The following is a 15,591-nucleotide window of genomic DNA, read 5'->3' as shown; positions in this document are numbered from 1 at the left end:
GGCATTCCTGGGTCAGGTGGCACCCCCCCCCCCCCCCCCACAGGAGAGATACTGGGTGTTCATGTACTTCTGCTAAGTGTGTGTGTTGTTTGTGTTGTTTTAAAATAGGTGAAGATAAGATACATTTCCCTAGTGTGACCCTCCTGGATGTTTATGCTCACTAGGATGAGCCTCGAGCTGACTTTGCTCCAACATGACTGTGGTGTGGTACTGAAGAAGGTATGCCAGTAACTCTGGGAAAACAAGAGTGGATTGAGTCAGCCTACCCACAGGCATTATCCATGGCATTCCTTTTCCTATGAAACAGATAGAGGAAGCTGGGGCACAGGGATGGGGTGTTACTGTGATGGAAAGTGCCGTTTGTGGGTGAAAGTTAAGCTTTAGGTTGAATCAGTAGCTCTTATCATTGGGATTTTGTTAGTGATTTTATTGACAACAGGAAGGCAGCCCATGGTTTATATGTGAGTCAGCTGTGTGTGTGTGTGTGTGTGTGTGTGTGTGTGTGTGTGTGTGTGTGTGTGTGTGTGTGTGTGTGTGAGCAAAATTTGTAACATGACCCAGGGTGTGTTGAGCAAGAGGAGTAGGGGTAGGAGTCACAGTTACAGATTTTAGAAGTTCCAGAGATCGTCTTTGGAACACAGGAGTTACTCCTCTCTTTCTCTCATGCACAATTTATAGAAACACTCTCATATACATATAGAAATACCAACACTATTTCAGAGACAATTAGTTGCCCACATGCACACAAACAGTCTGACACCATAACAGTCGAGCAGTGAGGATCAGCCGAAGGTACGTCTGCCCTCGGCTTCCAGCGCGTCCCCCAGGAAAGGAGCCTGTGCTCGGGAAGGATGGCTCCGGCCGGGGTCCTCCACTGCACCCTGCTCTGGCTGACTGTGGCTGCAGTGGCCAGCCTGCTCACCAAGGAGCAGAGGGACTCTATCGTGGATCAGCACAACATATACCGGGCATCGGTGAATCCTAAAGCTGCGGACATGGCGCGCATGGTGAGCATATGCAGAGGTCTCTTGTAACCTGTCCAGGCTTGTAAGTGCGGGGGGGGGGGGGGGGGCGTTGGAGAGGGGTGTTAGTAATCTGATGACTTTACAGTTGGACGATGTGATTTTAGTCTGTTATGCTTATCTAATTGTATTTAACATCTGGGAAAAGAGAATGGAATGTATGTCTGTTGTACAAAATCTAAACACATTTAGAATTTCCAGTTGACACCTGTTTTCCAGTTGACATTCTATGTTTGACACCTTCATGTGATTGTCGGAGTCAAAATGTCCAATATGTTAAGGAAGCAACATAACCAATTAAACTCACATCTGTAATACATTAGACATGCTATTTCTTTAGTGAGAGATATTGACTCTTTTATCATTGCATCATATGTTTTGATTTCAGCTTTTAATCTTAAATTTCTCTGAGCTTCTCTTCACATACGACATATGCACTTAATTATTATATAGCTAATCATTTATCACAACCACAACATACAGCGCTCATATAGACAGTTAATCAGGCTTCATACATCAGCTGATGAAAACATAAACAGGTTCCTTAACAGCAAACATACTCAAGTCAGATCTTATTCTTATGATGCTTATCTGGCCAAAAGTTATGAAAATGGACCAGCCATACTCCTTGATGATGGACATACAGTCGCAACACTAGACACAGTTACAAAACCAGACAGACGGTACTATTCTTTTTGGGTGCATTCTGCAGTTATTTCAGAAGGCACATCACACTATGCAATTAACAAGAAAGGACAGACAAAGAAAAGATACACAGGCTGTGGAAGTCCATGCAGATCTGCACTGTGCTTGGCAGAAACAAGAGGCTCATGCAGAATTCCTACGCTCCCTTATAAACAATAGTCTTAACAGAGACAGCTAGAGAATAATGCAGTCTAAACTTGTCTAAACTTGACTGTGAGTGGGTAACACATCTGTAAACAACACTGAGAAGGGCTAGACAGTACCACTGTGGTTATGTTAAACAAAACTGCTTTTTATTTCAAATGTTAGGGGATTTCTGCTCAAGATGCCGCTGTATCAGTGTTTGGGTGCTCACACTTGGTGTTTGTATAGTGAGAGGCTGATTCTGTGTGTGTGTGTGTGTGTGTGTGTGTGTACGTGCGTGCATGCGTGTGTGTGCATGTGTATCTGATTGTGTGGATAACATAATGCAATGTGTGAGAATGTAATCTGACCCCCCTCAAGCATATCCATCTCTCTCTCTCTTTCTCTCTCTCTCTTTCACTCTCTAGAGAGAGAGAAAGAGAGAGAGAGAAAATATTTTCAAACCCCATGTGGTCATCCTGCCTTGCTCATTTTAGGGGTAAAATTTCACGCATGCCTTTGTGCTTTGTGATTTTGCTTATTTAGCAGGAAGTTGTATAGAAATGTGACAGGATTCAGTGAATGTTATTGTACACCTCTGTCTATAGAGCATGCGTATATCTTATTGGTTATGTGCATATGCCTGGCTTAGGTGTATATATGTACATATACCTGGCTCATGTGTATCATGTTCACAAGAATAGACAAGGAATAGTTGATCTGTGCGATAGAATCAGTAAAAGGGGATGTTTACCATTGCATTAGATACCACAGTTGCAATAATAATCTTCAGACAACAAAATTGTAACTTTTTTGTCCCACAAACTAAAATAGGTGGAACTTCTAACTACTTTTCTTCGCTGTTTCAAATGTATAGAATTTGTCTATCAGGCATAGTGACAGAGCAATAATGTTTTTAAGTAACAGAACAATAACATTTTACATTAAGTATATAATAAGGCTAATATTACACTTAAAATATGCACAGACTTACTTCTAAAGTGTAAACTTTGCTCTTCATGGTCCAGCTGTCCTTAGCACACTACAATACCCAGCAGGCTGTTCGTTACCCAACCTAGGACTCAACCAATCAAAAACGTCACATCAGATCTTCACCCGAATATTGAATTTACTTGTGTGTCATTTAGAAACATGTATATAAGCTCGTCTGAACGCTCATAACCTTGCAAAGTATTGCCTCCAGTGTTTTTTGAGCATACCGAGTGATATTTCTCTGATTCTACTACTGTTTATTGTTTCTGTTTTTTGCCTGCCCCTCTTGGATTCTTCTGCCTAGATTTTTGGATCGTCTTTCTGGTTTCGATACGGGCTGTTTTCCCACTATTCGAGCTACTCCAAACTTTGCCCATTTTGTTTCGACCTTTTTCCACTACGTGGAACTACAATAAAAGCTCCGTCTTTTATTCGCAAGCGTCTGGTTTTTGCCTGACCCGTTACACCAGCATTAGTCTAACAACACAGAGGAGTTACACTTTTCCTGGTACTGCTTATGCATCATACAAATAATGAGAGTATACTGCAACAACAACAAAAAATATAGACAATATTGAAATTCCGAATATATATATATATATATATATATATATATATATATATATATATATATATATATATATATATATATATATACAGTGCAAAAATACAAAAAATACACTTTTTTTTAATACAAGAAACTTTTTTTACGAGACCAAATATTTGTTAAACAGTATCATAAACAACATACAATTAGCAAAATATACTATGCACATGCTGTATATAACAGTAAGCAATAATATACAGCAGGATTGCTCAGTCCTGCTCCTGGAGGTTACCACGCCCACATGATGTAGCGCCCTTCCAAATCAAACACACCTGATCCGGGCACATGAGGGCAGCATCCGATTACATATGTCAAATTACAATGTAGATATGCCCTTGTTTGTGGTCATACAGACATGGAATGAAAACGCTACACTGGTGGCAGAAAAGTATGCTTCTCAGTGCATATGGGATCACAATCCAGCGGTGAAGAACATATTCGGCGAGAGCCTCTTCACCAGCACAGGACCCATCAATGTCAGCAAGGTCCTGCATGAATGGTACGAATAACGCCATCGCTCACCTTCACGCAGTGCATGAGATGACGAGTGGAGTTCTCTAAAGTTCAAACTGAAAAATCTATGATGACTGTTGAGATGATTGGCTCAGGAGGTCAGCTGGTTACACACCTAAATTTGTATTCCAGTATCACTGGCTATCAATTTTGGTCAAGTATGTCAAGCTGAACTATATTCAAAATAATGTTTCCGCTTTAGCAGCTTTGGGTTTCCTCCAGGGTTCTCTTATGTCTCCAGGTTTAAGGAACATGAACATTATGACTACGATAATAACCAGTGTTCTGAAGATGAACAGTGTGGGCACTACACACAGGTGAGTGATAACATTTCTTATTTTGGAATGCATGGACTGTAGCTCTGTCTACATGTACGGCATGTATTACAGTAATTACAATTACAAAAATGCCAGAATTATCATGTAACATATTGCCTTGGCTCACCTCTGACTGATGGCTTTATTAGTCTATATGCAACCTAACAAACTTCTCTATATCTCACAAACAACATACAGACATACTGTGCATTTGTTTCAGATGGTATGGGCGAAGAGTACTAGTGTAGGCTGTGCTGCACACGTCTGTGCCACTTTTCAGGGTCTTCCAGGATTTACGAATACCACTATTGTAGTCTGCAATTATTTCCCCTTGTAAGTCTATGCTTACAACACACCTGACAAACTTGTATCAGACTATCTGCACAATACAACACGCTACAGTACTGATACTACACTCTCATATGGTACGCCACTACAATCTGAGAATTATAACAACCCTTGTGTTCTGTTATGATGAAACAGCAAGTATTCGAGTTAAGTACTCGGCGTCAACATCTGCAAAGCTAATGACATGAAACTAAGCCGTCTCTCATCTAAGCCGTCTCTCATCTAGAGGCAACGTAGTGGGGCACAAACCATATCAGGCAGGAGAACCATGCTCCCAGTGCCCAGAAAATTGGACACTATGCGAGGATAATGTCTGTGGTAAGACAAGCACCTTCAGCTATTAAACTCCCTCCAGTTCTTAGCTCATGACTCACCAACCACATGTTCCCCAACAGACATAAAAGAAAATATTTTAGCATAAATCAAATCTCAGGTGAAATCTCGGGTGAACACAAGGTGTGGTGTTTTCACCTCTTAAGTCTTTAGTTAATGTGCTTACAGTGCAATGTGCTTACAGTGCAAACCAATTAGTGCAGTTTGATGATTGCATGTAAAATAATATATTCATTCAAGGTTTTCTTTGTCTCCTGTTATTTGGAGAGGGTTCCCGGATGGCCAGACAGTGCATACGTTTGCTTAATAAATTAGGCTAATCCAATGAAACAGGTACAGAGATTCCCCCAAAATTTACACGCACTCTGCGCTTAACACTCAAAACAGTTGCTGACATGAATGTAGATTCCCATTTCCATATTAGAGACCTCATGTTTAAAATCCCGTTACAATTCTCTGGGAGACAGTCAATAAACAATCGCTTCTTGTTAGGCTCGCAAAACTAGTCAGAAATGTTTTCTGGACAGCGCATCTTATCTGTTTGCTGTCTGTCATGTTCTTTTACATTTTGTATATTCTTGTACACCAGTGCCAAATTACTTAAAAGTTACCCCCAAAAGTTTAGTTAATGGCTTTAGTGAAGCGCACACAGCACTGAACGCACGATATACTGCTTTTAAGTCAGTCGACATGGGAGAGTATAAAAAGGCCACCTATGTCCTCCGCAAGACCTTAAACGCAGTGTACGGGGCTAACGAGGAAGCACAGTTCGACACCACCAACACGAGGAGTACGTGGCGGGGACTGAACAATGCAACAGACTTCAGTGAGAAAAATAACACCACCACGTCGTTCGCCAAGCGAATGAACTCCCGCAAAGATGCCGGTCAAGATGACAAAATGCGCAGATCAGATAGCTGGAGTATTTGCTGGCATTGTGAACTTCTCCCTCTCTGTGGTTCCAGTGTGTTTCAAACTGTCCGCTATCGTTCCCGTTCCAAAGACAAAGACAGTGTTTGAATGAATATATTTTGTAAAGAGTAAGCACTTAATCTTTTCACTCACCTTACCCGTGTGGCATGACAATAACATTTATTTAAGTTTATTTGATTTGAATAGGTGGCTACCATGATGCTAATAATATTAGCAATTCAGTTGGCTACATTTCTTTAGAGCATATTTTATGGACACGTTTTGTTTTTGCACAGGACCAGAGCATAAAGACGTCCTTCCCAGTACAGAGACAGAGCATGGAGATATCCTCCCCAGTACAGAGACAGAGCGTGGAGATATCCTCCCCAGTACAGAGACAGAGCATGGAGATATCCTCCCCAGTACAGAGACAGAGCATGGAGATATCCTCCCCAGTACAGAGACAGAGCAGGAGAACAATACCAGGGCAATGCCGGAGCATGCAGTCATCGCCAGTAAGGCAGGTACTGGCACACTAATTCTTGCAAGGCTATTGCTAGCTGGTCTCATAGCTTCTCTTGTGTTTTAAGGACCTGGGTGTGATATCTGCTGGACTGTCCGGTTATAGTAAGTCGACTTTGACGACATTTCGCCGTATATCCATGAGCCATAATCCTATAATCACCTTGATTTGACTGCACATGACACTACAGGTGATTCAGTTCCGGAAAACTGATGTGCTGAATGTTTGTACATAACTATACTGAAGGATATAAACAAGAGTGGATATGTTATAATTTCTATAGAAGCATTGTACAAAACATAAACTGGTATATGCATAATTTAGCCAGAAATGGTACTTTGACTCATTGCGTAATAAATATATTTGTCTTATTTAATGTGCGTTATATACAGTATATAACTTTATATAACAGAGCTACATTTGGCTTCAAGATCTTTAGAGTGATCGGAATTAGAATCAGAATGGGATTTATTCAGCAAGTAAACGGATATTTGGAATTTGGGTCCAGCTGTTGGTAACTCTCAAGCAATGTAGGCAATACACACAATACACAATTGTATACAAGCAATATACAGATAATGTACAGGACAAAAGTATACAATATATAGTGCTAACATCAGTAGTGACCGTGTGGAAGTGAAGTTGTGATAGAGAATTATATTCAGCATGATGAACGCTAAATCGTGTAGAAATGTGCCTGTGGTTTTCAATAGCAATGATCATATATTTCATGACTTAAAATTATAATGAATATTTCTTTTCACCGATTTCATTATATCGAAATTGTATGGCCAGTGTATGACAAGTTTATTGTATTGCTTAGCTCAGTTGACTGACTGAAGTGTTGCTTTACTGAAATGCACATTGCTGTGATACAAAGTGTGAAATGAGGAACAATTCCTGTTTCCTGAGAAAGTCTATCAAACTGGAATATAACTGTATATGGACTCTAACTATATATATACAGTATATCTGTACAGTAACAGAGAGACTAAATGTTAAATGTTAAATATAACATTTGTCCTTGAAGATAATTCCTTTAAAATTCCTTTGGTCTATACATTTGTTTTTTATGTGTATTATTATGTTTTCCAAAAAAGTAACATGTTCGAAGATAAAGTCAGGAAGGACTTTAAAGGAGAGTTTTCTATGCAAACTTTAAGCATAGTCTTTGACTTGGTTCATTGTTTAATCGGTAGGTTAGTACTGACTAAAAAAATTATTCTAGTGCTTCTTAGTCCTAGTTTAGCCCTAATCTGTGTCCAGAAATTGCCCAAGTATGATTTGAAACTTTCAGAACAACAGGACAGGAAAGGCTCACTGATAATATTCATCTATCCTTAGACTGCTGAGAAAAGTCAGAGAGAAAACCATTCTGGAGCTTTGTGTCAAGAGATTCAGAACTTTAGCATAATGTAAAGCCATTAGGACCAAACTAGTGTAAATCACGATCCACTTCATCACCATTTCAAGACAGATAAGTCAGTTTGCTAAAACTCTTGATGCAGGCCTTGTAATGAATTTATTTCTTACAAGTCCCACACATTTGACACAAGAACGAATATGTTATATATTGAAAATTTCATGAACATTACCTTAAATGTATAAACGATAAATGCATAATTTACTGAAGTCAGCAGCAAAAACGTGAAGTTTTGCATTCTTAAACTAATGAGCTGGTGTGTTAAATTATTGGGAGTAAATGCAGGTAAAATATGAAGGTTATGTTGCCACAGTGACCATGGGATATTTTGATTGAAGTAGGCTCTTAAGAAAAAAGCAAATCACCATTCTTATTCACTACAGAATTACAGAATTATAGCATCAAGAGGCGAAGATAAACACTCAAGCTCAGAATGAGCTCTCCCTAGCCCATTATCCTGTCATGGCACTGTTCAGCTTCCTGCAGGGTTTATTAATATTTAGTTTGGAGAGGTATCAGTGGTAAATGTCATTGTTTCATAACTATTCTCTATAGCAGGTGCTTGTAGTACTGCACAAATGGCATTTAGGTTAAATCAGTTGGCTCATTCATATCATATCACTTGAACTTTAATTTTACCCTATTATAGTCTAAAGAATAAAGGGTAGCAACAAATTAATTGAAGGTATGAATAAAGTCTGTTTATATCACTTTGTCTATTTTACAGATATGATATTTTAAGAGCATACATTCATTTTTCTACAGCTGTACAGATGAAGACAATAAAAACACAGGCCTATATTAAACCTGAGGCTTGGGCAGACCACAGCACATCCACATGCTGTTACATAAAACCACTGCTCTTCAGCTCAGCCTCTGTGCCATGGACAGCTCAGCACAGCTGCTTCTGTACATACACTATAAACGCACCCAGAATTCCACTTATTTAGCTTTATGAAATGGGCGGAGGTGGGTGGAGGTGGCACTGATGGAGTTTACAAACACAGGGTTATAGTATCCCTTACAAAAGGGGAACAATAAAGGGCTTTCCAATCTGCTATGTTTTTTCAGTCCCTTTCTCTGTATCACTTCTGTACTGCACCATGTCTATACTGTAATGTACTGTGGAGTGTACCATATCTGCATCATACTATGGACTGTACCATGTCTATACTGTAGTGTACTGTGGAGTGTACCATATCTGCATCATACTATGGACTGTACCATGTCTGTACTGTAATGTACTGTGGAGTGTACCATATCTGCATCATACTATGGACTGTACCATGTCTATACTGTAGTGTACTGTGGAGTGTACCATATCTGCATCATACTATGGACTGTACCATGTCTATACTGTAGTGTACTGTGGAGTGTACCATATCTGCATCATACTATGGACTGTACCATGTCTATACTGTAATGTACTGTGGAGTGTACCATATCTGCATCATACTATGGACTGTACCATGTCTATACTGTAATGTACTGTGGAGTGTACCATATCTGCATCATACTATGGACTGTACCATGTCTATACTGTAGTGTACTGTGGAGTGTACCATATCTGCATCATACTATAGACTGTACCATGTCTGTACTGTAATGTACTGTGGAGTGTACCATATCTGCATCATACTATGGACTGTACCATGTCTATACTGTAGTGTACTGTGGAGTGTACCATATCTGCATCATACTATGGACTGTACCATGTCTATACTGTAGTGTACTGTGGAGTGTACCATATCTGCATCATACTATAGACTACCATGTCTGTACTGTAATGTACTGTGGAGTGTACCATATCTGCATCATACTATGGACTGTACGATGTCTGTACTGTAATGTACTGTGGAGTGTACCATATCTGCATCATACTATGGACTGTACCATGTCTGTACTGTAATGTACTGTGGAGTGTACCATATCTGCATCATACTATGGACTGTACCATGTCTGTACTGTAGTGTACTGTGGAGTGTACCATATCTGCATCATACTATGGACTGTACCATGTCTGTACTGTAATGTACTGTGGAGTGTACCATGTCTGTATTCTACTGTTGAGTGTACATAGTATACATAGTGCCCTTCATGAATATCTCAATTTCCGTTGCATGAAAAAAAGCTGCCTTTGAAATGTCACATACTCGATGAAATACTTGTGATTCCTGTTAATCTTACTTTACACATAAACAATAAAAAATATTATATTAATCGTCTTGTATTTCCTGCTAATATTACATTACACATGGACAATAAAACACATTCACAATGTTGATTATAGCTTCCTGGTAAAAGTTACGTTTAAAAGTTAAATTCCTGATTTGGGAAAAGAGAACATAATAATAATAATCATCATCATCATCATCATTATTATTATCTTTTAAAGAATATCTGAATCTGCATCTCTTCTGAAGCTGAAAGTCATGAAAGTTTTTTAAGAAGGCCAGTAGCTCTAGTGGCACCTGATGAGTCTCACCTGTGTTAATTAACATGATAATGACACAATGCCAGCCAGAGCAGGCACTCCTTATCCATGAAGGACTGGGCTTAGCCACGGTAGCAGTGATCTTACCAGTAATTAGAGAGAGAAGCCCCATGCTGTTTTCTGACGAAAACTCTGTGTGAGGCAAAAGAGCGGCGAGGAGACAGAGAAGGAAGATAGAGTGCACTGCATATTGGATTGGAAATAGTTATTCATTTTCATTGTGAAAAAACGTCTGCCCTATAAGAAGCACGTTTCCGTGACTACCAACTGTACTGCGCTCGGGACAAACACACCTCCAGGTTTGGCTTCTGCAGCCAAAAGCAGCTGTTTCTTCAGACAAACATTAACAGCACCTCAGCGAAAAGGCAATACACAGAAGAGCTCACGCAGCAGCATAAAGTGATAAAGCAAATTTATTCAGTCATAAAGATGACTTGGTGTCTTCACTAATGCCTCTTTCCACTCTAATCCAACATCATAAATATGCCATAGACTTAATTGGACCACTGCGATGTAAAGCGCGCGAAGCAATAGCGCGGCTCAGTTGTTCGACTGTTCATCTGTTTTATGTTCATACTGAGTAATGCAAACGTGTCAAAAGCATTTCATAACCATATAAAAATCATGACACTTTGAAAGAATTATGATGTTTTAATGGCCTCATAGAAAGTCAATTTGTTCTTGGTGCATATGACTGAAGCAAAAAATAAATAGCGTGCTGTGGTGCTGAAATTAATTTTTAAAGAAAGTGACCTAGGCATTTATAATATACACTGCCTGGCCAAAAAAAGGTCACACTCTAATATTTCGTTGGACCGCCTTTAGCTTTTATTACAGCATGCATTCGCTGTGGCATCGTTTCCACAAGCTTCTGCAATGTCAACAATAATTTCTGTCCAGAGTTGCATAAATTTTTCACCAAGATCTTGTATTGATGATGGGCGATTTGGACCACTGCGCAAAGTCTTCTCCAGCACATCCCAAAGATTCTCAACGGGGTTCATGTCTGGACTTTGTGGTGGCCAATCCATATGTGAAAATGATGTCTCATGCTCCCTGAATCAGTCTTTCACAATTTGAGCCCGATGAATGCTGGCATTGTCATCTTGGAATATGCCCGTGCCATCAGGGAAGAAAAAATCCATTGATGGAATAGCCTGGTCGTTCAGTATGTTCAGGTAGTCAGCTGACCTCATTCTTTGGGCGCATAACGTTGCTGAACCTAGACATGACCAACTGCAGCAACCCCAGATCATAGCACTGCTCCTACAGGCTTGTACGGTAGGCACTAGGCATAATGGGTGCATCACTTCAGCCGCCTCTCTTCTTACCCTGATGCAGCCATCACTCTGGAACAGGGTCAGTCTGGACTCATCAGACCACATGACCTTCTTCCATTGCTCCAGAGTCCAATCTTTATGCTCCCTAGCAAATTGAAGCCGTTTTTGCTAGTTAGCCTCACTGACAAGTGGTTTTCTTAAGGCTACACAGCTGTTCAGTCCCAATCCCGTGAGTTCCCTTTGCATTGTGATGTGGAAATGCTCTTACTTTCACTATTAAACATATCACTGAGTTCTACTGTTGTTTTTCTACAATTTGATTTCACCACATGTTTAAGTGATCGCCGATCACGATCATTCAAGATTTTTTTCCGACCACATTCCTTCCTCGAAAATGATGTTTCCCCACAGTCCTTCCACTTTTTAATAATGCGTTGGACAGTTCTTAACCCGATTTTAGTAGTTCCAGCAATCTCCTTAGATGTTTTCTCTGCTTGATACATGCCAATAATTTAACCCTTCTAAAACAGATTAACATTTTTTTTCCACAAGCACAGGATGTGTCTTTCAACATGGTTGTTTAACAAATGAGAAGCTACTCACTGCATCAGTTAGGGTTAAATAACTTGTTGCCATCTGAAACATAATCACCCATGCAGTACTTATCCAATGGGAGGCTCTTACCTATTTGCTTAGTTAAATCCAGGTGGTGACCTTTTTTTTTTGGCCAGGCAGTGAATATTCACTTTTTTATAGTTTTATAGTTTTATTATTTAATTTCAAACCACGGTATATAATTTGGGAATGATTCAGCCTATTGATAACTGTTAATACGGATCCAAGGCACAATAGTCAAATAAAAATAATGTAAGAAGTTTCTCATTACGTGTCTCATAGCTTCAATCAGTTCAATCAATCGATTCAATGAATCAACACTGGGGGGCGCTGTTATACATATTTTCAATTACTCTTGCGCTTTAGGCTCGGGGACAAGTTGTTTTCGGTCCAAGTATCGATGTAAGTTGATAGCCAATACATCATCACTGTCTTTGCTTGGAGTTCTTTATATTTCCATTTAACATCAATAGAGTCACCTTTAAACTGTCTTCTTCTCCTTGGCTGATGTATCTACCCTCCTACAGTGCTCGTATTAAAGCCCCTTCGAGCGCTGGACGCGGTCAGAATCATAACCGACTATCCAAGATTGCGGAAAGATGCCCTTGCATCTTATCGCGCACTGGTTCGTGGGAACAGAGATGTGGGCGGCAAAGATCGTGCTTGGTGTCAGTCGAGCCACAGGCAGACGTCTTGCACATCGCGATCACTTCGGAGGTGCGTAACGACTCCTACGTCTGTGTAACGCCTGTAAGGCGAATCATCATAGCGTTTATGTGACTATCAGCTGTGCCCGCTTTATACGAGTCTGCGGTTACAAGACTGCAGCTTTACTGAGAAAGGAACTGATAAAAAATATATATACTCTTTGTGTACGTCGGTGTTGTTGTTGGTGGTGGTGTGTGCGTGTGAGCCTAGAGGCGTTTTTTACGTTCTGTGATAATTGAAGGGTCTTGTTTACACATTACAGTCATAACCCATAACATGTCACTCACATGACATGGTACAACTGACTCTGATATTTATTCCAACTCTCTACAGTATTTTAACAATCGCGACACAATGGTAATCACAATAATATGAGACACTTGAAACCAGTCGAACAAGCCAAGCCCTGTAGGAGTTACTTTAGCACTGAATCCCACATGAAGCCAGGTGATTTATCATGACTGAGGGCAGAGCCAGCCAAAGCTCAGGAGAACCCACGGCTCCACCAGTCCCCTTGCCCCCGGGCCCCTGGGCCCCAGAAAGTTGCTGTGCTCTGTTGGTCCGCTTGCTCTGTTCTTCGGTCCCCCTCGACATAAATGGTCCGGAAGAGATGGAGAACCACACAGTTGCAAAGACTGTTTCTCTGCTCATGGTAGAAAGCCCTGACCTAAATGACTGTGGGTACAAATGATAATTACCAGTCTGTACAACTGAATGTAAAATGTAACCAGCAACAGGGCTGTATAAGGCCCCTCGTACTCAGAGTGTATTACACACTTCAGACATACACCTATCTGTAGGAAGGGTAATCTCAACTGGAACCTAATGACAGAGGGTCAAACTTGTACCTGCTAAAAGATGGGTTATCCCAACTGGAACCTGCCTTTCTAACTCAATACGTTGTCACTGTGTTCACTTGCTTTGAAAGTCCTGTACTGTGTGCCTTTTCTCAGGACACTGAACTGATTAATCCTGGTATTTTCACTCTGGTCAGATTATGCGGAAAAATAAGATTAGGATTATCCCACTCAGCGTCCTCAAGAGGGAAACAGATCTGCAGGATCAATAAGACATGGGTCTTTCATCAAGAGATACCTGCCCAATACTGCTTGTGCTTGTAAAACAGTTCCCCACTTTTCCATGTTGTCAGAATCCTGAGTGCTGTTTAATCAATATATCTCCTGTTTGGCTGGTAGCTTTCGAGGTCATGCTATTTATTCCGATAGTGCAGTGCTCATGTATTCAGATTTTAACTTACAAATGATTCCTGACCATTCCAGTTCTGAATACCCTGCATGGACCTTCAGATTTTAGGCAAAGGTTTAAGATACTTTTTATTTTTATGGCAAAAGTAACATTTTGTATTAATACTGTAGACTGTCTATTGGGAATAGGTTCCCATATGAAAACAGTAAACAAAAAGTCATGTATGATCATGACATCATATATTTTGGTTAGCATAAAACAATTACAGATTCTGTGTATAATAACATATTTTACTCTTTTTTCATATGTACCCGTTCACACACAGAACTTCATATTTAACACGTGCAGATATCACTATTAATATCTATATTTACATAATAAACCTAATACATTTATCTGACTTTTATGCATTTATTTGACAAACTGTATTTACCAATTTTTTTGGGAAGAGCATGCTCTACTGCACAGCCCAGTGTAAGTCTTCAAATATAAGGTTATGAGGTTATGAGCCTAGTGTAAATCTTGAAATCAATCAACTCCAAGCACTGATTAGGCAAGAATAGGTTGCCATCAGTCAAGATTTTGCCCAGTAGCTGATATCCAGCATGCCAAGGGGAATTGCAAAAGTCTTAAAAAAGAAGGGTCAACACTGTAAATATTAAGTCTTTATTAAGTCTCTAAACTGGATGTTTTTTTTTAATAAAAAGTTTTTTAAAAATTATGAAATGCTTATAATTGTACTTCACTATACATATAAACATCTGACAAAAGGATCTAAAAAAAACTGAGGCAATAAACTTTGTGAAAACCAAAATTTGTGTCAGTCTCAAAACTTTAGGCCATGACATTTATGCTAAGACGTGGCTTGTTGCTAAGAGGTGGCTTGCTTTGTCAGAGGTTTATCAGTCAGCTAACATTATTTAGGATTTAGAGTGTGTGTGTGTGTGTGTGTGTGTGTGTGTGTGTGTGTGTGTGTGTGTGTGTGTGTGTGTGTGAGAGAGAGAGAGAGAGAGAGAGAGAGAGAGAGAAAGAAAGAAAAAGAGAAGGCAAGATCGAGAGAGAGATTTCTCTTCGCCTGCCTCTTCAGTCCACCAGCAATGTCCCAGCTCCACTTGAGCTCCCCTAGGTTTCTCACCCCTAGGCTCAGAATCTCTACAGTCTCATCCAATCATGTTATGTTTTGTTTTTTAACTAACATTTTACAGGAAGGCAGCAATTCAAACATCTGGAATTGCTCCATGACCGGTCATTACCAGTCATTTCACCTGAAAGTGCACTTTCGCTCTGTGGGTGGCCTGAAGGTGGTAATGAGATGTGGGTGTGTGTGGAGACTTTCAGCGCAGGTGTCTTACACTGATTGTGGGTGACACGGCACCCGGGGCCCGCAGAGACATGACTCACCAATTCAGAACTGGGCTGCTTTGTTTGAAGAACTGCAACCCCAGGATGGCGTCCAGCCAGCCAGCTAC

At 40.1% G+C, this 15,591-nt stretch overlaps 1 protein-coding gene across 2 annotated transcripts; it reads left to right on the top strand.

Annotated features, from left to right (window-relative positions):
• The first annotated feature begins 374 nt into the window (after positions 1-374).
• On the top strand, positions 375-10,039 carry LOC113582349 (peptidase inhibitor 16). 2 transcript variants are annotated; one of them, XM_027018074.3, is made up of 7 exons: positions 525-1,007; positions 3,804-3,949; positions 4,205-4,280; positions 4,501-4,613; positions 4,855-4,946; positions 6,170-6,397; positions 8,585-10,039. In XM_027018074.3, exons 1-7 carry the CDS (start codon positions 852-854, stop codon positions 8,767-8,769), a joined length of 996 nt encoding a protein of 331 aa, XP_026873875.2. In that variant the 5' UTR covers positions 525-851; the 3' UTR covers positions 8,770-10,039. The 2 variants fall into 2 exon arrangements, with proteins under 2 accessions (XP_081560595.1, XP_026873875.2); XM_081704469.1 differs by lacking the exons at positions 4,501-4,613; positions 4,855-4,946; positions 8,585-10,039 and having other exon boundaries at positions 375-1,007; positions 6,170-8,180.
• Positions 10,040-15,591: the final 5,552 nt, after the last annotated feature.

This window comes from Electrophorus electricus, chromosome 21, assembly GCF_041902795.1.
Source record: "Electrophorus electricus isolate QZ-2024a chromosome 21, ASM4190279v1, whole genome shotgun sequence".
Lineage (NCBI taxonomy): Eukaryota > Metazoa > Chordata > Actinopteri > Gymnotiformes > Gymnotidae > Electrophorus > Electrophorus electricus.
Note: the sequence above shows the minus strand (reverse complement) of the source record. Positions and strands in the feature narration are given on the sequence as shown.